The sequence below is a fragment of the Nesoenas mayeri genome, assembly GCF_963082525.1.
Source record: "Nesoenas mayeri genome assembly, chromosome: 2".
Classification (NCBI taxonomy): domain Eukaryota; kingdom Metazoa; phylum Chordata; class Aves; order Columbiformes; family Columbidae; genus Nesoenas; species Nesoenas mayeri.
The window spans coordinates 59,890,355-59,914,742 of record NC_137543.1 but is presented as its reverse complement, the minus strand read 5'-3'; the positions used below and the strand labels follow the sequence as shown (position 1 = coordinate 59,914,742).

Below are 24,388 nucleotides of genomic sequence, written 5' to 3'. Positions count from 1 at the left end.
GATGGGAAAATGAAGACTTATTGAGAAAATATAGATCAGCTAGCAAACAGTGAAAGCTGTCAACATAGCCAAACCAGACAGGTTTGAATTTGAGATCTTAAAAAACAGAAAGCATAAAGATTATCTATATGTAAAAAAAGGCAAGGAATGGGAATTCAAACAATAGTAAAATTTGGATGCAAATAAAGTGTTTTATCACAAAAAGCATAAGAACTCAAGCCTAACAGTTAAATTTTAGAAGATGTTTATCTAGCTTCCTTTTGAGAATGTCTTTACATCTGCGAAGCAGTGCAATATCATAACCAATAATAGTAGTATCCCAGATTGTAGAGGCCCATAAGGAGACTTGCGTAACTTCTCATTTGTAGTGAACACGAGCAACACAAGAAGCTGAAATACTGCACAATAAAGTAGGAGTCTTGGACTACAGTAGAATAAATGGTAGGCTAGTTCACATTTGTTTAGCAATGTGAATCTTTATTTAGGCAACCTGGCAGTGGCCAGAGAACACTGAGAAAAAAAACACAACTCAAAGGTAGATGAGTAACAGGAAACAATCAGATTCTTATAAGGATTATGATAATGCTACCATATGTAAATATTTTTATTTTCCATTTTAGAGTTGTAATTACATTTGAGAATGGTATGGGCTAGCACGTAGATGATTTGTGGCAAAATTTAATGTTTTTCAAAGTTATCAGGAATTCCTTTATCCTGAAATATTTTGAAGTGAATACCCACCGTATGGTTTAAGGCCATGTCAATTAGAGAGTAGCAACTGTGCTGTAGAAAAATAAGTATCTTATTGTTCCTGCATACTCAGTTTTTAAACACAAAAAGAACCTGTCCCCTCCTTCCTCTTACAAAACAGGACTAAGGCACCACAGAAACTCTGGGTGTGTGCTTGTGCACACACATGCACAGGAGATCTTATTGCCAAGAACTGTTCAAGAAACCACTGTAGCTGATATAAGAACTTGCCATAAATCACTGGGATAGCATTACATAAATCACTGTTTTTTGAAACTAGTACTGTCATTCCACAGGTTTCTTCAGGACAATCAAGCAGTGAAAGAAAAAGTGTAATGCAGCTCCCTTTGTGTGGCCCTCACCACAAATTTAATTTAGTAGATTACAGTTAAATATTACTGCTATTTTTTTTCTTGATTATTTTTATTTTTTGTGGATATATATTATATAACATGTGATTAAGACCATCTGTTCTATTTATATTTTTGACTATCAGAAGTCATTGCTAAAATATTGTGCAATTTATTGTATTTTGCATTTGCAGATTTACATAAAGCACATTATAATTGAGCATAATAACAGAAGACGCAATTAAATAACAAAAAATATCTAAAGATCTTATCCTGCTTTAATCTTGCTAACTTAAAATTCAAAACCTTAGAGACAGCTGTTGTTGACATAGTCTCAACAGAACAAGCTCTCATATTGGGGGGATTAAATCAGTAAATCCTGACCTCTATGCCAGACATCACCTATTTATTTATTTGAAGGGGAAGCACACCAGCATTGACAGATTCAAGCTTATCTTGCTCCAAGACAGCTGTATCTTTTCAGGGACAGACTCAACACTCACCACCTTCAGTTCATGCGAAGGTTATTTACCTTATTAGTAAAAGAGAAGCCTGCACTCGTGGAACTGGAGATTTACAAGGAATGGAAGGATCCACATCTGTTGCTACCCATTTTGGAGTTTATGGACTACCATTAGCAATTCAGCTATGTCATCCTTAAGTTCCATTTGGGCTCTTGAGTGAATATGTTCTCCATACTTTGCTAGTGATCTTTCTGTGTAGCTGGGCTTGAAGTATCTATGATCACATTTATGACACAGAGACATCTCTGCAGAATCTTCCCTTGCACACCAAAGCATGCCAGTTTCCTCTGCAGTAAATCCCAATGCAAATGTGTTCATTTCTACTCTCTTTCCTGCACATTTCCTTTATACTCTGTCATTTGAATACATAAGGTCTTTGGCAAAACTTTTGCTCCTGACAGGTCAGAATCTGTACTTACAACCAGTCTTAACTCATCTGGGTGGTTGCTTTTCAAGCTCTGCTTTGCTCTTTCTAATTCTGTTTTAACAATTAATCGGCCAGCTGTGAAATACTTTCAGGTTTACTTGAATACATTTCAGATTTTGAGGTTTGATGTCTCCTCTGTAGTAACCTTCATGTTGCTACCTAGCCATCTTGACTTCCTGTGAGGTTCCTGCAAGTCCCTCCTAATGGGTAACAGGCATTGGCACTGTGTCTGATCAGCATGCCTCCAAAGCCTGAAAGTGTTTCACTTTTTACATACTTTTTATCTTCTTTTACAAAAATGAGAAAGCTTTGTTATTCATGCCCTCTTTTTAGCTGGTGAAGCTGTGGTGTCTTGTTTTGGCCCTTTCTGATAGTGTGGGAACAGCTCCCAAGAACATGTCCACCCCTGGGGATGGGTGTAGAGCTATTTCCACTTTCTGTCCTCTTTGGAGAGAGCAATGGGAGTAAACACAGCTGTTCTGCACAACCTCTGCAATGAATGTCCAAGGGAAAACAGTACAGCTAAGCTATAACTTACCTGAGCAAGAGTGTAATGATCTAAATTTACTGTAATGAGAAGTTTTAATTTGATACCAGAAACTGGAATGAACAGATGAGGTCATGTTTCAACTAATGAATGTAATATTCATTCTTACTGTCAGGAGGCACTTACCTATAAGGACTAATGCCATTACTGTTATTTGTACTAAGGAAATTACTGGAAAAAACCACCAAAGTAATGCACACCAGCATTAGAGAATTTACAGAATAACAAATAAAGACACATATTGTCTGGATACTGGGGAGGGGGGGCGGAATCCATTTTCTACAGGGGCCAAGAGGCCAGCCTTTTTAAATTTTTTTTTAGCCCCATTAAGTACAGAAGATATATAGTCATCTAGGTAAAGTGCTTTAAAGAGGAATTTGATTGGAGATACATTTCAAGCTCAAACATAGAAAAGTGGAGGCCTTGATGAGTTACTTATACTGATGTACTGTTTGTGACCCTGAATACTAATCTGAATGCATAGAAATCAAAGGTATTAATTGCTGTTATGTTTCCACTTGAGAGGTAAAATTTTCTCCTGTAATTCTACATGAGAAAGCTAGAAAATCTGTACAGTACAATCAGGTAAGGTGATGTGCTACTCCTAGGTCTTCTCCCAGGGTAACTTAGACCAATCTGAAGGTCTGAAGGACATGAGTTCCAAGCAAATTCCAGTATGTTCTGAGTCCCCCTCTGCACCACCCCTTTCTTCTACTTGTTATAAAGAGATTGTACAGGAATAAGGATCTCAGGGTTGATGTACGTATTCTTATATGAATATTAGTGTGTGATCAGAGCCTTTCACCCTTTCAAGTATCCTGTCCTTTCATAAGGAGTCAGGCTTGCAACTTGTATTTTAAACTTCCTTAAAAAACACCAGGTCTCATTTCTTCAATATTTAATATTTATTTATTTTTTTAATTTATTACTCTTAGAGTTCAGAGTTACCCTTCAACTTTACACACCAGATGCTCTCCTTATATTTTGTGAATGAATAAAGAAACGTGGAATTTCAAACAGGAATTTCATTTCCAGGTTGCACTGAATGGCAATAAACGTGTTTTGAACTACTTCAAAATATAACAAAGCAATAAAGCAACTCTAGAAAGAAATAGAAGCAGGATATTTTGACCCAATAGCAGCAAACAAATACCTATATTTGTTCTGATAACAATCTGCATTGTTCCCTCAATAGTCACACTTGATAACTATTCAGAACTTATGAACATCTACACTTCACCACTGTTTCATTTATCAGAATGGATGCAATTGAGGAGAATAATCATTGTCAAATAATAAAATACTCTTTTTTAAAAAAATCAAGCCTGAGAATAAGATTCAGGATTTCTATTTTCTGATAATATAACTTTAGAAATTATTTGATGACTATTTGAAAAATGGGTATAATCCAAGTGACTGAATACAATTTTTTTTTTTTGCCTATGGTCAGAAACCCTGTATCCTTTTAAATAGGAGAGGTCATCCATTTCTTTTTCTTCCCCCTCCCTGCCCCCAGAGTGGAATAAGATGAAAAAAAGGGCTGAAAAAGAACAACACCCTCCTTCAATTTGCTCATGTTACATGCAAAGGTCCATGCTTCCATCAATGCTACAACATATAGCTGCATCTGTATCTATGTTATTTTTTTAGCCTCTCAAAACGCTTCTTACATTTCACATGTTTTTTTTTTCTGTAAAGACAACAATTGAGAAGCAACATAAAAAGTGGTTTTGAGTCCTTTTCCACATAAAATATGCTATAGGCAATAACACACTCAAAAAACAATAAAAAAACAAACCAAACCAAACCAAACCAAACCAAAAAAACCCACCATGACCAAAGCTCCCCCCAGTGCCCACACAATCATCCTTCTGCCCTGTTGCTAATCCATATAGACTTCACAGGTAATGGATGTCCTTGGCATTGCCGCCATCACTACAGCTATTGCATTGGGCCTGGCTAAGATGGAGATAATTTTCCCCATAGCCACCTTAATAGTGCTATGCTTTGTATTGGTAACTAGAAAGGTGTTGTCAACACACTAGTGTTTTTTATGGCTACTACCAAGCAGTGCTTGTACGGCAGCAAGGCTGCCTCTCTGACGTTCCCCCTTACCAGTAGGCTGAGGATGGGCAAGATATTGAAAGTGGACACAGTAAGGACAGCTGAACCAAGCTGACCAAAGGAATATTCCACACCATATGACATCTGCTCAGCAATAAAAGCCAAGAGAAGTGAGAATGAGGATGGTCATTCATTATTATGATGTTCGTCTTCTGGAAAAACATGTTTGTCTTGCGTACTAAAGCCCTACCTCCTGAGGAGTGGCTGGACATCACCTGCTGATGGGAAGTAGAGAATAAATCTTTTGTTTTCCTTTGCTTCCACATGTGGCCTTGGCCTTTGCTTTACTAAACTGCCTTTACCTTGACCCATGATTTTTTCCCCCCTCATTTTCTCCCCCTGCAATTCCTGCTGAGGAGGGAAGTGATAGAGTGGCTTGGTGGGTACCTGACATCTAGCCAAGCTCAACTCACCACAGTCCTTCCTGGAGCCCAACATGGGGAATGAGGAATTCCAGGTAAGAACAGTAAATGGGAGAGGTAATGGGCAAATATGGGCTTAATACATCTAGAAAACAAAGAGCAGAATGATCATGGGGAATTTCAGTTGTACTTGTGGTGAAGGGATGAGGGGTAGATTGTATGTAAATTGTCCGCTTCCCTTTGGTGTTGTGATGATCTTATTTTTATTTTGGTGTAGGGAATTATTTTTTACTTGTTGTGAGTGAAGTTTGTGAAGATTGTTTGATGAATGTGGATTTTAATAATTCTTAAATATGTGATTCACAAAGGCAAGGGGTGGAATGTATTTGATATGTATGGCAAGGTTTTGGTAGCTGGGATGCTGCAGGAGTGTCTTTCATGAGAAGCTGCTAGAAGCTTCTCCTGTGTTCGATAGAGCTCTAAGACAGACCCACCACTAGTCAAGGATGAGCCAATCAGTAACAGTGGTAGCACTTCTGTGATAACTTATTTAAGAAGGGAGAGGGGGAAACCTGTGAAACAGCAATTGCAGTTGGAGAGAAGAGTGAGAACATGTGAGAGAAATAGCCCTACAGACACTAAGGTCACTGAAGAAGGAGGAGGAGGAGGTGCTCCAGGTGCCAGAGCAGAGATTCTCCTGCAGTTTGTGGTACAGACCATGGTGAGAGGGAGGTTCTACCCCTGCAGCCCATGGAGGTCCATGGTGGAGCAGATCTCCACCTGCAGCCCATGGAGGACCCCATGCCAGAGCAGGTGGATGCTCCCGAAGGACATTGTGACTCTGTGGGAAGCCCATGTTGTTTCAGGCTCCTGGCAGGACCTGTGATCCATGTAGAGAGGAGCCCAGGCTGGAGCAGGTTTGCTGGCAGGACTTGTGACCGTGCACACTGGAGCACTCTGCTCCTGAAGGACTATGCTCGATGTAAAGGATCCACCCTGGAACAGTTCATGAGGAATCGGAGCCTGTGAGAAGGACTCACGTTGGACAAGTTTGTTGAGAATAGTCTCCTGTTGGAGGGAGGCCATACTGGAACAAGGAAAGACTGTGAGGAGACCTCCTGCTGAGGAGGGGAAGAAGAAAATTATGAGTAAAGTGCAGGAAGAAGGGAGGGTTGAGAGGAAGGTGTTTCTAAGATTTGGTTTAATTTCTTGATATCCTACTCCAATTTGGTTGGTAATAAATTATATACCTTCCCCCAGGTTGAGTCTGTTTTGTCTGTGATAGTAAATGAGTGATCTCTCCCTGTCCTTATCTCAACCCATGAGCCTTTTGTTATATTTTGTTATATTTTCTCTCTCCGGTCCAGCTGAGTCACTCCAGGGGAGTGACAGAGTAGCTTTGGTGGGCACCTGGCATCTAGACATGGTCAACCCAAACTAGCTATCAGCTCAAACCATCGAATTAATCCTTTTAAAGACCCATCATTAAGCTACATTTTGAAAGTAAATGTTTTTTTAAATTTATGTGGAAGAGAAGAATCACTTTTACTTGATGTGGCCCTTCTACACATGGGAGCAAACATTGCCATGTGGTACATCACTGAAGGTGCCAATAGGTATACTTCAGTCCTAAACCTGAATAACAACATAGGATCAGAAATTGGATTTTTGGCAATATGAAATTACTGTGTCTCTTTTTCTTAGAAAATATTAATATTCATAGGATAATTACATGCTATTTATTATATATACATTTTTCCATTAGAGATACCAAGAGGTTACTGAAACTTAAAGGCCAATTTGTATTTTTATGATAAAAAGCATTAGACCTGCCTCCAAGAGATATAGACTCACATCCACACTCACTGCTTGCCATGTGACCTTAGTTAAGTCATCGTTTTGTTTCAACTTGCCAGATTAATGTAATATCTAACTCTGATATGACATAAAGCTAAACGTGGTTGGATAGAAGACATGAGTACAAGTACAGAGCCCTGCCCTATTTTAGGATTAGCTAACTTGAAGTCTACTGACTGACTTGGGGAGCTGATAACAGTAACTTACAAGACAGAAAGAAAAACCTGTGCTCGAATATCTTGTTTTCCATCACAGAAGTGAAAGTGACAGAGAAGGCAGGGAGATTCTCATTCAGTGAATCCTGAATTTTTACCCTTAAAAATACTTGTTGTTGACAGCACTTGTAAATCTTGACAACTACTGTCACCATTACAACTGAGGCATTAAGCATTTTCAGAATTTGTTCAATACTAGTTAAGAACTAATGGTTAAATATGTGATTAAGCAGCCAATTTTACACATTTCCAAAATACAAATGTTTAAAGAGAAAAACATCAGCCCGTTACTTCACACACATTGAGGGTTTTGTGCTCATCTGGAAAAAACAGTGGGATATCTGACCTGCATCACTAAGATTTACCAAGGCTTTACTGTGCTTTTGGTGTCCAGATTAGGTTTTCAATCTGATCTCACTTTATTGTTTGCAAACTAGACATACAAAGAAAACCTCCTTCCCAAGGAAGAGTGCTAAACAGGCAATGATTCATTCCACAAGAAAGGCATAACTTACCTTGTGAAAGTTCCTGAAATATGCTGCCTTCTCATCTGGAAATTTTTCTAGTCTCCTGGGTCCTTTACTGGAAGCCTTCTTGAAAACCAACCAACAACGCCTGAAAATCTGCAAACAAAATAAAGAGTTTATATTAGCTTTTCTTTAGAGGTAGACAGTATCACAAATGCATTCAGTTACATAACTTAGGAAGAAATTTTAAAATGTCAATACTTTATTTTGAAAGTCTGGAAAATTTTGAAAGCATCAATTATTTCTACACAATGGCAATCTGTCAATTTATACATATTGATTTTCAGTCATTTCTAGATTTTTTTATTCAATTTCTTTCATTCATGCAAAATTTGGCAATTCCTGAGATGAAAGTAAATGCACAATCTTTCAACATGAAAAGAATTATGAAGCTGTCATTAGAGGAAGTATATTCAGAATTCATGTATTTCTAGCTTTCACATTTCTACTCTATATCTGAGACTATCAATACCCTTGAGAAACATTCATTGCAGGTTTTAACACAATACAATGATTGGCATCTAGTGTAAGCTTGTATGCACAGAAAACACAAGGTTGAAATAAGCACCAATGTGACCATTAGTGTTCAACAACATCTGGTTCTCTCACTTAGTTCAATGACAAACTTTCTAGGTAAAAACTATGCAGATTAATAAAGTTTGGGAACATGTAGTGAAAAATAAAATCCTCCAGAAAGCACACACACACACACACACAAAAATCCTCTCTTTTTAATGAGAAAAACACTAGATTACTAGACTTAGCCTAAAATGCATTTTTAAGCAATAAGTGTACTTTATTAGACTAATTTCCAATCATTCTGATGGTATTGCCATAACCAGAAGCTTAAAATCAGGATTGAATTATCAGATGAGAATACAGTTCAAACAGAAGCTGATTAAGGCTAATCCTCTAGACTATATTATGCAAGTAAAGGATTAGATATTAAACTAGTTTTATAATCTATAAAAATAGTTTACTCCATTTTCCTTTTCAGTACTTGCATAGCTCTATACACAATACTGTACAGAATTTTATGTTATTATTTTAAGGTTACATAGAAAAACAAACGAAAACCCCCAATACTAGTTAATGGTTCCACTGGCCATATGTGACGAGACTTATTTCTTCAGATATTCTACAAAATTTAGTGATACAACACAAGAAGTACAGTACTATTTAATCTGGATCAAATACGTCACCTATTACAAAACAAACAAACAAACAAACAATCCACAAGGAAATATGAGCAGGGAAAGCTAAAATAATGAGTTTTCTCCTCAATGTGCTGCTGTCTAAATTGAGTATAAGCAGCAAATATAGTGTCATTAAAACAATTAAGATTAATTAACTACATTCTGATATAATAATACTGACACTATCCTGTTGCCATTATCTCAGATGAATGTTATCAGTCAAAATAAGTGTTTTCTTTTTAAAAACAACAATTGGACTACAGTATCAATATCTTTAATTATGAAGACTTTTGGAAGAAAACAAGGCATTTAATGAAGTCATCTGCAAATGTACTTCTTACAAGGCATACACATATTAGCTTTTTCCTACTAAGGCTGTAAAGTGGCAGCTGTACAACTGCACTTCCTATCTCAGAAATTATTTCACCTAACCTGGAGGAAAGCAAAAACAATATCATATTTCCTGAAAAAAAATGACATTACACTGTGGGACACCATAAACCATCTTTATTAGATAGTACTTTCTACAAATAACGTGTTGGCACTGTTGCAACTTACTTTACCAAAGCTGAAGCACTGCTCCCTCAGTTATCTCTTGATTAACCCAAGTTAACTCTTCATAATGTTATGGTGTGAAAAGCTCCACACACAGGAAGAGGATATTCATGCTATTTTGACCTTGCTAAAAGCAACAGCACCAGCTGTCCAAAGGGGACATATTTATTCATTTCATGAAAGTGTTGCTTTTAATAATACTACTGGCTCTTGAGGGATGTGGGGTTTTTTTTTCAGTCTCCATGTATTTTCAGTTAATCTCTTTTCCTTTGAGGAAAGTCTTTTTATTAAGGTAAAAGCCATTGCCTTCATTTAAATCCTTTATTGATTTCCTTATTTTCATTATCTGCCCTTAATCATTTACAGTCCTAAAAGACTTCTCTTCAGAAAAACAGATCAACCTACAAGTCCTGTCATCAGTGGCTGTGGGTTTTAGCACAGCCAACAAATCCACATTTTACAGATGACCTGAATTTTGGACAGCTGGTGATAAGGTAACAGAAGCTTTGTTCTAATTGACTGAGAGGTTTTTTGAAGATTAGGGTTTTTTGGTCTTTTTTTTTTCCTTTGGTGGTTTTGTTTTGTTTTGTTTTTTAATATATATGGAACATTCATATTTCATTGTAAATGCAAACTACCAGTTAGATCCAGTACATCAGAAGTATCCTTAATAAATGGAAAATTCGACATGCAAAATCAAGGAGCCAGATTTCTCCCTGCAAGGATGAGAACTTTTGCCAGATAAAAGGTCATCTATTATGTCCTCCAAAGCAATTCCTTCAGTGACAAATGAGCAGGGTCTCCTGAATGGCAGATTCAGCCTTTTTTCACTGGATATCAATCTGGGACAGTGTGGAAGCAAGTTTGAGGGTTTGCAGCTGAAGTGACAAAATTCAAGAGGGAGTCTTTGACTCCCTTATAAGTGGGCACTTCAAAGTATCTATGGAAGAGGGAGAGATATTATCTTTAAGGATGCTCCTTATCAGGCCATTTCCCACATTTCAGCACTGGGATGAATTTAAAATCTTCAGCACATAGACTGCAGGAACGAACAGCCCTTTCTTTTAAAGGATGACACTGAACAGCAAGAGGAGGGAACCATAAGTTTTAACCTTTAGACTGTTACTGCTCCAATTCATTGGTATTTGTTTTTTTCCAGACCTTTAGGGAGAAGGGAGATCTGAAGAACAGAATGGTTTGAAGAGAGCTCCTGATATGGTGTGTGTATGTACACTAAGGTACATCCTTACTTTTTTCTTTTTTTTTAATCTCTTCTTAAAGCTAGTATAATCAGATACAGTTCCACTGCATTTCAGCAGCATTTTACCTTACTACACCAACAGACAGTTTGTATTTCAGTGTTTGAAAAAAGCATTAGCATCTGAATTTACCTGCAAATATAAATAAATAGGTGCAGATCTGAGCACATAGCAACCAACATTTGCCTTTCATAAGGCACCTTATTGTTATACAGAAGCCTACTCAATTATTCACGGTCTGTGAGATACTCTTTTATCCCTGGCCTACTTTAGGATGCCATTGGCTGTAATCAAAACTTCTGAAAGATTTCTAAAGTCCTCATATAATTGGGGTAGCCATTGTGAAAGAAATCAGCATCAGTCCTTCAACAACAGAGAGAATCACAACCACTCACGGTGTTGTCTACATAATAATTAGTATTTCCTGTGAGATTTAAGTGTCTGTTTTTCACACATGCATAGTTGAAGAACTGCCAAATATTTGATCATTTAATCAGTTTTACAGCACTCTTGGATGAGCACTCACTGCTTAGCAAATATGATTGAAAAATTTTGTATTGGTGGCAAACACCACAGAGTTTAAGCCAATGCCATTGCTTTTCTCTGGTGAAATTCAGAAAGATAACAATAAGTACACGCTATGTTTGGTTTTCCTTTTATTAAAGTATCAATTAGAAGGACCAAAACTTTTTCAGTACAAACCTGAGAAGGATTCTATTGAAATCACCTGCTGAGTCCATGGCATAGCAGAACCACTTTAAACAACACTCCTTCTCTCAGTTTTACAAGATGGGCAAAGCAGAGAAATAATATTTCTCTAGATCCCACTACCTGTGCAACTATAAATCAGTAAGTGACGACAGTAACTCAGTACACTTGTGGTCTAGTGAGAAATGATTCAGCTGCTCCTTGCAATCTCCTATGGGAATGATTTTCATTACAATGTACAAACTTTCAGAGGAGAGTAGCCTCTGTTCCTAAGGACGGATTCATCTCATTAGCAACAGAAAAGGATACCAGACCTGGAACAATATAACATTATCGTGCCCAAATGATTTCTGAAATCTTTTCACTCAGTAATTCAACTTCCAGTGTTGCTCCATTTCTATTAATCTTTAGAGATTCCTTTATTATCTTTTACTTGAAATGCTACAACAGATCAACTCACAGTGAAAATCTCTGCAGAATCTTATTTTCCTACTTCTGCTGCTTAACTCACCTCTCCGGTCACCTTTCCAGCATGTTCATATTTTTAAATATTTTTGACCAATATACACAAAAGTTTGGCTTCTGAATGTATCATTATTTTTCATGCTTATATAATACATTTTTGTTTTATTTCTGCCATGCTTGTTCATAATAAATCTATTAAAACACATATTACAGGAAATTCATTGGCTAAATTAGTTTTTTAGCAATAAGATTTTTTTTCCTTTTCCTAAAATAATGTAAAATAATTTATTTACAGTAGGAATCTTACATGTGATTTTCCATTAGCCTGAGATTTCTAAGGCCTTTTCCTAGTCATTTACAATAGATGCTTTTGAGATTAACATTTATTTTTATCCACAGCTGTAGCTAATAAAGCTTTGCCAGTCATCACTAATATTTTGAGGAGGGATTTTTATTGACAAGTCTCTCCACGTTATTCCAAAAATTCAACCCTCATCCATATTGCCAGAAAAAGAAAGTTACACCACTATAAACTGCTTGCCTTTTCTTTTTTTTTTTTTTTTAAAAGCATTTAACATGCTCTGAGATCCCCCTGCCCCTATCCAAAATATAGTACAAATGGCAATCATTTTCTTGGGTATATTGGAAAACTATCTAATTTTCTGCCACTAGCTGTAGAAACATTTGTCTCGAGAGAAGTAGCAGTGAGTCAGCTCCTAGTTACTAACAGAAACCATCATTGATCAGGATGGGCATTGAAGCATTGCTCATGGGGCTCTTTGCTAGCATAGCCCATCAAATCGTTTTCCCAGGAAGAGATCTACATAGTAATATTGAGTCCTACATTTATCTCTCATTATCTGAAGGAAAGGTTAGTTGTTTTATCCACCCTGACTTTCCATGCGCAGTGCTCTCCTGCTGGAGGAGACAACATCTGCAGTGTATGCATACAAAACTCTAAAACATTAACATGTTCATATTTACTTTGCTAGTTATCTCCATTAAAAATGGATATTGGTTTTCATGGGCTATGAGAGAGAAATATAGTGTGTTGTGAGCTAAAAATATCTTGGCTAACAAATTTAAAAATGTAGTATTCCTAGTAAGAAAAAAGAAATCTCAGTAAAGTCATATTTAACCATTGTTTTGACACCCACCACATTTTGATTTTTGTGTGCATATTTTGGCAAAGGAAGAAGAGTCAAGGGGTGACAACTTAGTATTTCAGTGGAACTACACTTGTCATGCATTTAAGTAAAATTTAAGAGACATTGAAAAACAGTTATTATCTGTAAAAAGGTCCACGAGGAAAATGGGAAGACAAAGCTATTTATGTCTCTGCTAAAGAGAAAGTTGCAGAGTACAAGCTATTGCTGACTAAAGTCGATAGAAAACAAAAGAAAACAAAATACCTCATCATTGCAATCTACCTACTTGAGTTACCAACACTTTACATTAAAAAAAACAAAAGCAAGTACCATTGTAACAAGGCATGCCCTCCCTCCACACTATAGGTTTCTGGCCGCCTTTGAAATTAAGGTGCCCTAGAAACGGTGTTTTTCCTTATTTTGAACAGCACTGGTTTCACTGTCTACTTTTTTGAAATGCAGTTGCCACTGCACTAAGTGGGTGCATTTTGGGAGGCAAATTTGGACCTGTATGAAGAAACAAGATAGGTGGAACATGGCCACACAGCACTGAGCTCCCAAATTAGTGCAGAGGGTGCAGAGTAGAGGAATCAAGGGCAGCTCCTGCTCCTTTACCACACCACTGGGAGCTCAGATATCTCCCAGCAGCAGAGCAGAGATCCTCCAGAGTCATCTGACAAACACACCCCATACAGGAAGAGAGGCAAAAATAACCTATAGCCCTGCTCGGAAGCATGAAGTTACTTCCTTCTGTCAGCAGCTCTGGGATGAGGGGCCAAGACTTTACCACAAGATACAATAAGCCTTGGGAGGTTGTCCTGGTTTTTATTGATTCTAACTCTCCACCTGCTCTTGCCTATTTCAACTTATTTTCTTCAAACATCGCCATAGTATCTACCACAACACAATTGCAAAAAACTGTAAAAAAAACATGAATGTACCCCCAAATGATCACTACAAATGCCTTTAATAAAAAATGCTGTCTGAAGGTGTGTTACAAAGGTTATCCAACAGGGAAATTCTCCTTATATATGAAAACCTTGTACATATCCTTGAGCTTCATTTTATCATTCTAATTAGGAAGAAAGGTCAAAGCTCTAGTTTAGAAACCTTGTGATATGACCTTCTGCAACATTATAGAAGACAATTAGGCCTGAGATCATTTTAGTGTCATAGTTCAAATCCTAAAATTTCTGATAGCATTTTTTTATTATTTCCCAGATTGCAAATCTGTTGGCATTTTAAGTTAGGAATAGAAGAAAGAGAGGAACATCTGCTACAACCTGTTTCATTTCAGATTAAATCAATCCTTGTGGGCTTGATTGCAGAGAATTAGGATGGTTAGAGAAAGATGATTAGGGACAATTCACTCAGTTATAGTACACATACGTCATCTTTCCACTGCCATAACATACCATTTTAGATGCATACAGATGTTTATAATATAATTTTTGACGTTGCAGTCACAAGCTATACATCCAATCCATATAAAGATTTATTTTATTATTAGAGAGTTCTGTGAAATCTAAGCACACCATAGTAATTTTCCAACTATTCCCATACTAAATAAACTACTGTGTGTATAAACACTTCGGCTATAGAATCTGAAGTCTTCTGTGTGTGTGTGTGTGTTCAAAAAAAAAGCAGGGGAAACATATCTGAACAGATTTGCATGTCGTATTCACGTGAAGAGTGTTATACAATTACATCAATGCTTATGCACTGACAGCTTAAAAACTCACCGCTGTTACTTTGCTTTGAACTGCCAGCACAGTAATTCAAGGACAGAAGGACAGCCTACAAAAATAACGTACCCAGTCTTCATAGCAGTCTGCAGATCAGCAGAATTTGTCACTTTTATCTGAATTGATCGTATGGTTATTTAAAAAAATCAGTTCCAGTAGCTATTTTCTGGCTTTCTGCATTTCTGAGTCAGTTTTGGCAAGACTAACCCCTGTGATATTGGAGGAAACCTAATACTGCTTGCTTCATGTCTGGCCTCAAAGTAGATGACAAGAAAAACTCAAAACAAAAGTCTGGTTAAAACAGTTTTAGGAGACATTCAGCAGGAAAATCCCAGAACTTGCAATATTTTTAAAGAAAAAGTTATGCCAAAGAAATCTCAAGCATTTCACTGAGCTTAAGTGAGTATGTAGCAGCTACTTATGAACAATGATGTAGCCAGAATTTGCACCAAATTCGTATCTCCTCCCACAGGTACTTTTCTAAATGTAATCAGAAAAAAAAACAAACAACACAACAAAAAAAACCACACAACAACCAACCAACCAACCAACCAACCAAACAAAAAACAAACAAAAAAACAAACAAAAAAACCCAGAAGAAAAAGTTATGGTTTTGCTATATTTTAATAATAAATTTGAGAACTTCTCAAATTGAACTGGAGTAACTAGCTTACTTAACTCATCTGATATTTCTTTGGTGGAAATATCAATTCTTTCCTCACTTTTTATGAAGTTTTACTTTAATTCGTTACAAATAAAGATAGACCACTTGAATACAATAGAGCACAAATAATGGTTTGAAATTCTGCAATGGAAAGCAATATTTACAGAAGAAACATTATAACTCCTTTCATCAGTTTTTAATCATAAAGCTCTATATCAAAATAATGGAAATACCAGTGCAGTGAAACTTCTTAATTTTTGACTCTACTATGGATGAACTTATTAAGCTGAAACGCAACATCTTTTACACATATTTAGTAGACAACCATCACTTTATTGAAAAACTTGAAGGCATTTAGCATACCTGTGAGGAAACCTAATGCTGAGAAAGAGACAAGTTACTGTTATTGAGATAGATTTCTTATTTATGTCTTTATAAATAAAAATGCAGACCTTAAACCACAATCTGAAATAACACACCTTGAAAAATTGTATCTATCTCCTCATATTTTTGTTAGAAAGGTGGGGATTTGTGAAAATCACTGTTACAGAAACAAAACCATGCAGCAGAATACCTTAAAATGAAGCAGAGCTTCCTAACAGAACAGTAATTGCAAACATCTGTTCTATATTACTTAGGGACAAAAACTCAAATCAGTTTTACAGCTCCAGTTTAGAGGGTTACAAGCTTCAGAATCCAAAATTATTCCTTAGGTTTACATCAGCTAGTATCGTGCCACATATATCTTTACTTGTCTCTACATTATGACACGGAAACCTGTCTTAGAAGGTCCTCAAGATGCTGTTGTTTTCACTGATCAAATAAGTGGACATGGTGGGCTTTGCATGGGATTTAATATAGCTGAGCACAAGACTAACTCTAAAGCACTTTCCACAAAGAATAAAAATGTGAGCTGAATGTATATCACTGTATGTTTATGTAAGTATATAATTTCTAACAGCAATTGATCATAGAATCATAGAATGTCCTGAGTTGGAAGGGACCCACGAGAATCATTGAGTCCAACTCCTGTCCCTGCATATGACAACCCCACAGTTCACACCATGTGTCTGAGGGTGTTGTCCAGTCTCTTCTTGAACACTGTCAGGCTTGGAGCTGTGACACCTCCCTGGGGAGCCTGTTCCAGTGCTCCTCAGAGTAGAACAGGAAAGTTAGGGTCTTTTATTCTTTGATGTATTTTGTGATTTCAGAATATAGCTAGAAAATCTCACAAAACAGCCACACTGATATATACGGGTGAAAGCAAACCATAATCTACAGGTGCATTATTAAACGCCTGATCACAGTCCCAGGCATGCACTCATGCAGGAAGTGTATGCAACATGTCTAAATATACTGAGACTAAACAATATATAAATGCCAATGTAAAAGAAAAGCACTTCAAACTTACTTGGGTACATTGTACTACAGAACAGAGCACAGATTCTAAAAATGGCATTTATCCATGACATTGCATTCAATCAACCTCTGAAGTACCAGGTTGTATGAAACGTTCATGTTGGCTACCTATAAATGAAACTTATCCTTTTTTATGAAGTTACATATTCTGCTTTGTTTGTCCTTTAAATATTATCATGTCTTAGACTTCATGGAGAAATTCATCTGATATAGAAAAGAAGGTGTTCTGCAGAATGAAGCCCCACAGTAGGATTCTAGCAGGACCCTACAAATAGTAACAATCAAGAGGATGTCTAATATCAGTGCTGTTTTTTGACATTTCATTGCTTGCATTGCTGTAGCATATAGGTTAAATCTCCCCCTGCCAAAGAATCATAGTTTTAACAGATACTAGTGTGCCCCCAAAGACCTTCATTACATCTTACTTTCAACATAATTGAAGGGGAGAAAGATGAATTAACAGTTGATGGTAAGTGGAAATAGTTAAAAACGCAGAGTTAGCAAGAATCCTCTGCAGCAGGAATAAAATGGATACTAAAATTGAGTACCACAGTGACATTTGGTGCAGTATTCATATAGAGAAATACTTGAATTTTAAAAGTGAAAAAAAAAAAAAGTAAAACCAAAAATCAAACCAAATATCCCCCAAAAATAGCCATTGTTTCCTCTGGGTCTTAAGAGTTTAAGAGAAACATGTATGCAGACAGAAAGACACATACTTCAAATACGTCATTCTTTTGTATCAGTGATTTGCTTTCTGCCACTCTTGTGCTACTTATTCTACAACATTTCCTGAAAATCTCTGCTTAAAGATGTTACCAGTCTGCTACTACAAAGAGTAAACATTGCACAGAATAAACATGTAATCCAAAGCAAGAAAAATATGAGAAAAGAAATACTTTTACACACAACTAAGAGGATTTGGAAGAAAAAGTCATAGCCCTCAGCTCTTGTAACTACCAATACCAGTTCTGTTCAGCTTTCATTGCAACAGCGAATTTTTAACAGATGAAGACAGCTTTTACTCAAAGAAAACTAGCATGAAAGACCTTCCCTAAGAACCCAAATGCAGCTGGTGTGTTACATTCCCAGCCAGGATTTTCTGTGGGGAAATGTGCTACTACCGTGGATTAGAAATCCATGTTGCTACAACACTGGGGAAATAACGCAGAGGAAAAGCAGATGGTTTCCAAACCCAGACTTCCAAAGTCCAAAAGACCACTCTGAATTTCCTGCTCTCTACCTATGATAGATTTTTTAAAAGTCCACCCTGGAATTGTTTTAGAGACTGACCCAAAGTTTATCCAGATAAATCCACAGAAGCCATCCCAATGCTTCATTGTGCTTTAGCTCAGAACCAAGGTAACACTCAAGGCATCATGGATCAAACATAAATTTCTTTGTTGAGGGAAAGTCGGCCATCCCACAAATTTAATAACATTATCACAGAGAAAAACAAACAAAACAAAACCAAAGTAACCAAACAAAAAAACCAAAACCAAATCAAAAAACCAAAACCAAGCCAAACCCCAAGCCAACCAACCAACAAAACTTTCCTCCCCAGCTTTCCAGTGCCTGTATGAGATAAAACTGTCCTTTTATAACCATTTCCTGTGGGCAGAAGAAAATTATCAGTCTGCCCAACTGATGCTATTTATTTTGTTATTCTCATCAGCTGCATATAAATAGAAAACATCTTGATTTTCCATGCTCTGGGGACCACTGAGGGCAGGAGTGAGTAGGGGAAAAAAAAATATTAAAAAAAAATAAAATATATATATATATATAGTAGCATTTCTGGTCAAATCAAATGCATAACCTGTGATACCCTATACAGAGTACAAACCCCTAGCACAGTGGTTCAATATTAGCTAACACTAGTCCATTTTTCCTGTTGCAGTGGTAGAAGTGCAGACAGGTCAACCAACAGCAGAAAACCACAGAGCTCATTTCCTGCAACTGCTGAGATGGTCTCAGCTATGAGATCTGAAGTTGTAATATGTAGTCTAACATAAAAGAGAAATGGACAGTGGCAAGTATTTTTCACTCATTAGTATTAATTCTACCAGAAGCAAGATTTGGCTTTGCAGTATTAAATAGTTAATCTTCATATTTTTGTTGTGAAGTTTGAGTGAGAGTTTAAGACTTGTTACAGGAACAGCTCTATTATATAGTAATAGGAACTCACAAACCCACAGCAAATCAGCTTTCTTGTTAAGCAATTTTTCCATGCAAAAAGTCAGTAGAAAACTAAAGTTACAAAATAAAACATGCAGATTTTAGAGAAAATACCCATTAGGTTTAATAGAATGATTACCCTACCTTTATTAATAGCTTCTCTGAGTAAGAGCATACCATGAATCATGACCTAAAAAAAAATTGCCAAAATCTGTATGATAAATATAGAGACTATCAGAGAATGGACTAACAACTTCAGTGTAATTTTTTGTATTAGAACAGTGAAATAAGCAAGGTTTTATGAGCAATTCTTATTTCTTCAAGATAAGGATTTCTGTATATGGTGCCAATTGACAGGCTCACCACAGCTACTGTCTTACATATCAAGAGTCCACAGACATCAAGTGTCTCTTGACCTATCTGCTTTGTAATGAAGTTACAGGAAAATTCCCAAATGATTTTATAATATCTTAGAATTAAAGTTTCTGATTTGGGGGAGCGTAGGGAGAAGAGACAAAGAAGGAAAAAAAATTCAGTATAGAATTACATAAATGAACACTCACAATTTCAAGCCCCCCAACTGAATGATTCAGAGTTTGAGAGGTTTTCATTTTATATTTACAACATCTACATATATCAGACAATGTATATTGACAGCAGTAGGTAAACTTCAGTCTCTGAATGTTAAGCAATATATTTTATGGTCACTCACCATTAGATGTATTGATGTATTTATGGCACAAATAGGATTCTAAATTCACAGTTACATTTCCAGTATCTCAGAAATTAATCAAAGCAACTCTTTTTATGTAGCCATTAAACTCTTGCCAGTATATAGACAGATATAAGTCTGGTACTGCAGAGCAGCTATTGCTACACATTCTCTGTTTTAAAGCTCACACTTAAAATGACACAGTTTGCATATCAACTGAAATAGGTTAGGTAAAAGTTGGGTATAGATGAATGAGAGGAAATATGCAAGTCACTGAGCCCTAAAAGCCATCCAATAGGTGCCTGCTACTTCTTGATCTCCTTTTCTACTTGTTATACTATTTATATCCAAGGAGATATTTGAAGTCTGACAGTTTTTTTGTTGTCCTCATGGTACAGGCTCAATAAGATACCAATAATTTCCTTCCTCAGGAGTAGTGGGGAGAAAAAATACTGGATAGCTCACATTCAGGATTCTCTTTTCATAGGTGCTCAGGGGCTAACACCCAACCACCATGCTTTGGAGAGCTAGCTTTTATTGTGATTTAATTTATGAGCTTTGTCCCAGCAGAAATTTTAATTCTTGCAGCTAATACCTGAATGAACCAATTTTTGCCTTTGACTCCAAATCACTTGGTTTAGTACATTCCCCTACTGGCTTTTGTATTTTTAACTTATATTATAATGAATCTATCAGCAGGAAGAGCCGTTCAAGCACAGAGATGGTAGTTGAATGCAGAATTCACCAGTGAACTCACAGCAAGACAGCCACTGTGACACTCAGCAGCTGAGGATGCTGTACCATCTTACCTTTTGATGGCAGAGCCTTTTGTTCTATTTCTTATTAGAAGGACTCAACTCTATTCTTTTCAGGCAGCACATAGTATGTAATTTCTCCTTCAGCTCCTCTACCTTTCAAATTAACAAGTCTCTGTTTCCTATTAAGTCTGCCCTGCTGGACTTTAAATATCTTTCAATAATCACCTTAGATGATGGATATAAGCTCTAAGACTTTATAAATAGACAAAAAATTATATAAATGGAGTTGACTCATAATGGGACATCATCATATTTACAGTGCATTTTTTTACTGTTTCACAGCATTCTGTATTCCTCTACTTTTAATTTCTGTTATTGCTCCTATTTCTGTTGTTGAATATGACAGGAATTCTGTTCTACTATGAACAGTCTCCATACTTTTATTATTAGCAGCACAGAAATTGAAGAAAATTATTAGCATTAGTAATTGTCTCACAGGATATATTCCAGGAGATACACTGTGCAATGTCATAGAGAAGTCTGTTTATTTCCATCCTACATAGATAGCTGAAGTCTCCTGTTCTTAAAGATTAGCAAAGTTCATTCTACAACAATACTTTTTTTAGTATGAATTGTTTTAAAATATTTTGCAGATCTTTTTAATGCTTCTATCCTTTTTTTCTGAAGTCTGCAGAAACATCATTAAAATGCAGATTTTAATGGTACAGACATTGAAGACAGGAGGTTTATGGGGGTTTTCATTTTTTTCTGAACTTAGTCTTTTTAGAAAGTAATAGCATAGTTTTCCACTACATGGTTTCCGGGCCTTATTTCTATTAAAGTTTTCTGGTCATCTTTTGCAAATGAAGGGCTTGCTGTTTAGTTATTTGTATCTCAAAAGGGAGCAAGAGCAATAGTCCCACTGACCACAGGCAGAAACAAGAAGAAAAAACAGAGCAATGGTAATTTTCATAAAACTGAGTCAAATTTGGCTTCAAAATACGGTTATTAAGATGGGTGGTCAAGACGATTCTGAACAGCTCTACATGAATATTTTCCCAGTTTCTTTTCAGAATGTTCTTTCTTGCTCATTGCTAACAAAACTCCACAATACAAACATAATAAAAAATTTGGAAGATAATACTTCTACAAGATATACCATGTTTGGGGCTTGGTCTTAGAGTCTTAGTGCTTATTTAAAATAGGATTATTTTAAAAGAGAAGTTAAAAGTTCTCTCCCCTTCCCCCATATCTATAAGTAGAAAATAATAAGCTTTTGATGTTTTTTGCAGGAAAAGCAAGGCAAACCGTAAAAAAAATATATCCCTCAGTGACCATAAACTAATTCAGTAACACAATACAATGCATACTTACTTCCTTTGTCGTGCATGTTCTGTCATTCTACTTGTCATAGTTCCTTTTAACAACACTATACTGTTTCCCCAGAGATGCAAGTCACTTATGGAAGTGGGTGTTTGTTCTAAAAATACACCCGCAATTAAACATGTGAATATGTGTGTATACCTTTGTTCAGAAACTCTACTGGGAGGAATGTATACCATCAAAAGGAAGACACAGAAGTTGTCAAAATTTAATTAATTTATAGACACCCCAAGCAGAAAATTCATTAGCATAGAGGATTTAAACAAAATATACCTTATGAAAAAAAAACAAACCCTTGCAAGCTTTGCTGACTGAGGTTCTTCATCCTTCCAGTATTGCCACTGGTGATTAAAATTTCTTAGAATTGTCACATAGATGCTGTGTGCCTTATAAGAGAGTGCTTACATTAAGAAATCTATTTTAGTATCTCTCTCATTACTACTGCAGAGGATTCCTGCAAACCGTGAACGGCAAAAGTTTCACATGATGGCTGAGATTATTTTAAAATCACATACTAGTAGTCAACAGTTTCACTCAGGGGTGTTAGACTAGCTGACCTCCTTGATCCTATGAATATGTGAATTAATGACTAAATGCAACCTTAAATGCTTACATTTTGTTTTAGAGCCAAGTTTAGTTATATATTTCTTTGCAAATAATTTCTGAGGAAAAACATCCTGAAGACCCCTTTCCCTAAAGATACAGCTCTTTTATTCTTCTCAGTTTTGCCCTTTTTTCTCTTTAAAAGGGGACTTCAATGAAGTGGAGCAAAATTGGTTCACAGAGCCGACAAGAAGTTTTGCCACTTGTAGATTTTGGAAGCAGGGCTCTCAAGCAAAGGCAAATGGTTAGAGGCATCAAAGCAGTCCTGTGTCAAGGTCTACTTCTGAAACCGTAGAAAACATTAATATAGTGTGCGGTTTCCAAGCCAACCTTAGTTTTCTCTTTCCATTCCCCATCCCCCAATCTTTTATTGCTACCTTCTCCTCAGCAACAAAACTTTAATCACTTTTTAGGAGAAGTAACTCAGGATGGCAGTTCTTTCCCCGTTTAAGACTGCGAAGAAAGATCTGAAATTCAACTTTCTCCCTTCCAAATAAAGGACTTCCTAAAAAGCTTTAGTGTTGTTAAATTTAGTGAAAACACACAAAAAAGTCAATGAACTGAAGTAAAGGTCTTTTAACAATAGTTGTGGTTCACCATATAACTGTAAAATATGATTACAAAGTCTGTGGATTAAGGTTTAGTAATTTCTAAATAAAAGTTTAGTTTTGCTTTGTCTAGAGTTAGGATATGTAATTCATTTTTTAATCCGTCATGCTTTATGCCTCCAAGTCTTATAATTCTCTGACCTCATATTTTCAGTCTAAACATAGCACAGTTCAAAACAGGCATGCAGATGTCAGGCTCTAAGCAAAAGTTGAATAGAAATTAGATGTCAAGAATGGTAGCTTCCATTCTTCTGAAAGTATGAAGGGAAAGAAATATGTGGGATCACAGTTTTAATTGATATTAGAAAAACGTGTGTTTTTGCCTTCCACTATACAATGTACACTTAGTTTACAAGCTTTTGAAGTTTTCATTACATCATCAAGATACTTCTATCAAGACATCTCTGGGAAAGTTCAAACCTATCTTTTACTCTCGGTCTAGGATAACCTGCATCCTACACACATTAAATACGACCATTTTGTTAAATTTTAGAGAAGAAATAATGAATGACCAACATACGGGGTTTAAAACTAAAGGGTTTTTTTGTTTGGTTGTTTTGTTGTTGTTGTTTGTTTGTTTGTTTGTTTCTGTAATGGCACTTTTCTCCCTTTTTCCATCTGTTGTTTTACGAGGAGCACAAAACAAATGTTTACAGCCCTGCCACTACTGTGGCAGTGGTTTTGATGACAATATCCATCACGAAGGTTACACCACAACCTAGGCTAGAGAGGCCACAGGCTCAAATCAACGGCTTTCTGTTCATTTCAAAAAGCTACTTAACACATTGCAAACTAGAAGCTGAAATTCCATTGATCTTAAAACTTCTGTTTTATTTCTAACATTTTCATTACCAATTTCAGGAGTCCTAGGTGTCTGAGACTGGTGTGACTCCACAGATGTAAATTATTGCTTCGACAGAAAAGAATTTGTGTTTAAGCATTCCAGAAAACTAATTTCCTGCATGTCACCTGCAATTAATGGTAGCTGAATGAATAAGGCAAACACTTTTGTGTGAAGACACCAAGGATGAATAACTAGGTTTTGATTTATTCATTTCTTGTCTAAACAACGGCAAGTACCGCTGAAGGCACACATAGCAAGTTGCTTCAAGCTATTCATAGGTTGTCAGATGTACGAGAAGTGAGAAAAAAGTTAAAAAAAAATCATATTTTCAATTTCCAATAGTAGATTTCTTTAAGAAAATATGACAGTGGTAAATATATAAATAGAGATTGGCTATCATTCTTTTCATGTTACCTTACTTCTGTTTTCTTGCTCACATGTAAACATTTCCCATACCCTA

General features: G+C 36.3%; 1 protein-coding gene across 1 annotated transcript in view; it reads right to left on the bottom strand.

Moving 5' to 3' along the window:
* The window catches only part of DOK6 (docking protein 6), a gene marked incomplete at both ends in the record, with an annotated part of 244,232 nt that overhangs the window by 137,212 nt on the left and 82,632 nt on the right, over positions 1-24,388 (bottom strand). The window contains one exon of the mRNA XM_080338878.1: positions 7,672-7,779. Coding sequence (XP_080195004.1) covers positions 7,672-7,779 — 108 coding nt within the window. The remainder of the gene's footprint in view (positions 1-7,671; positions 7,780-24,388) is intronic.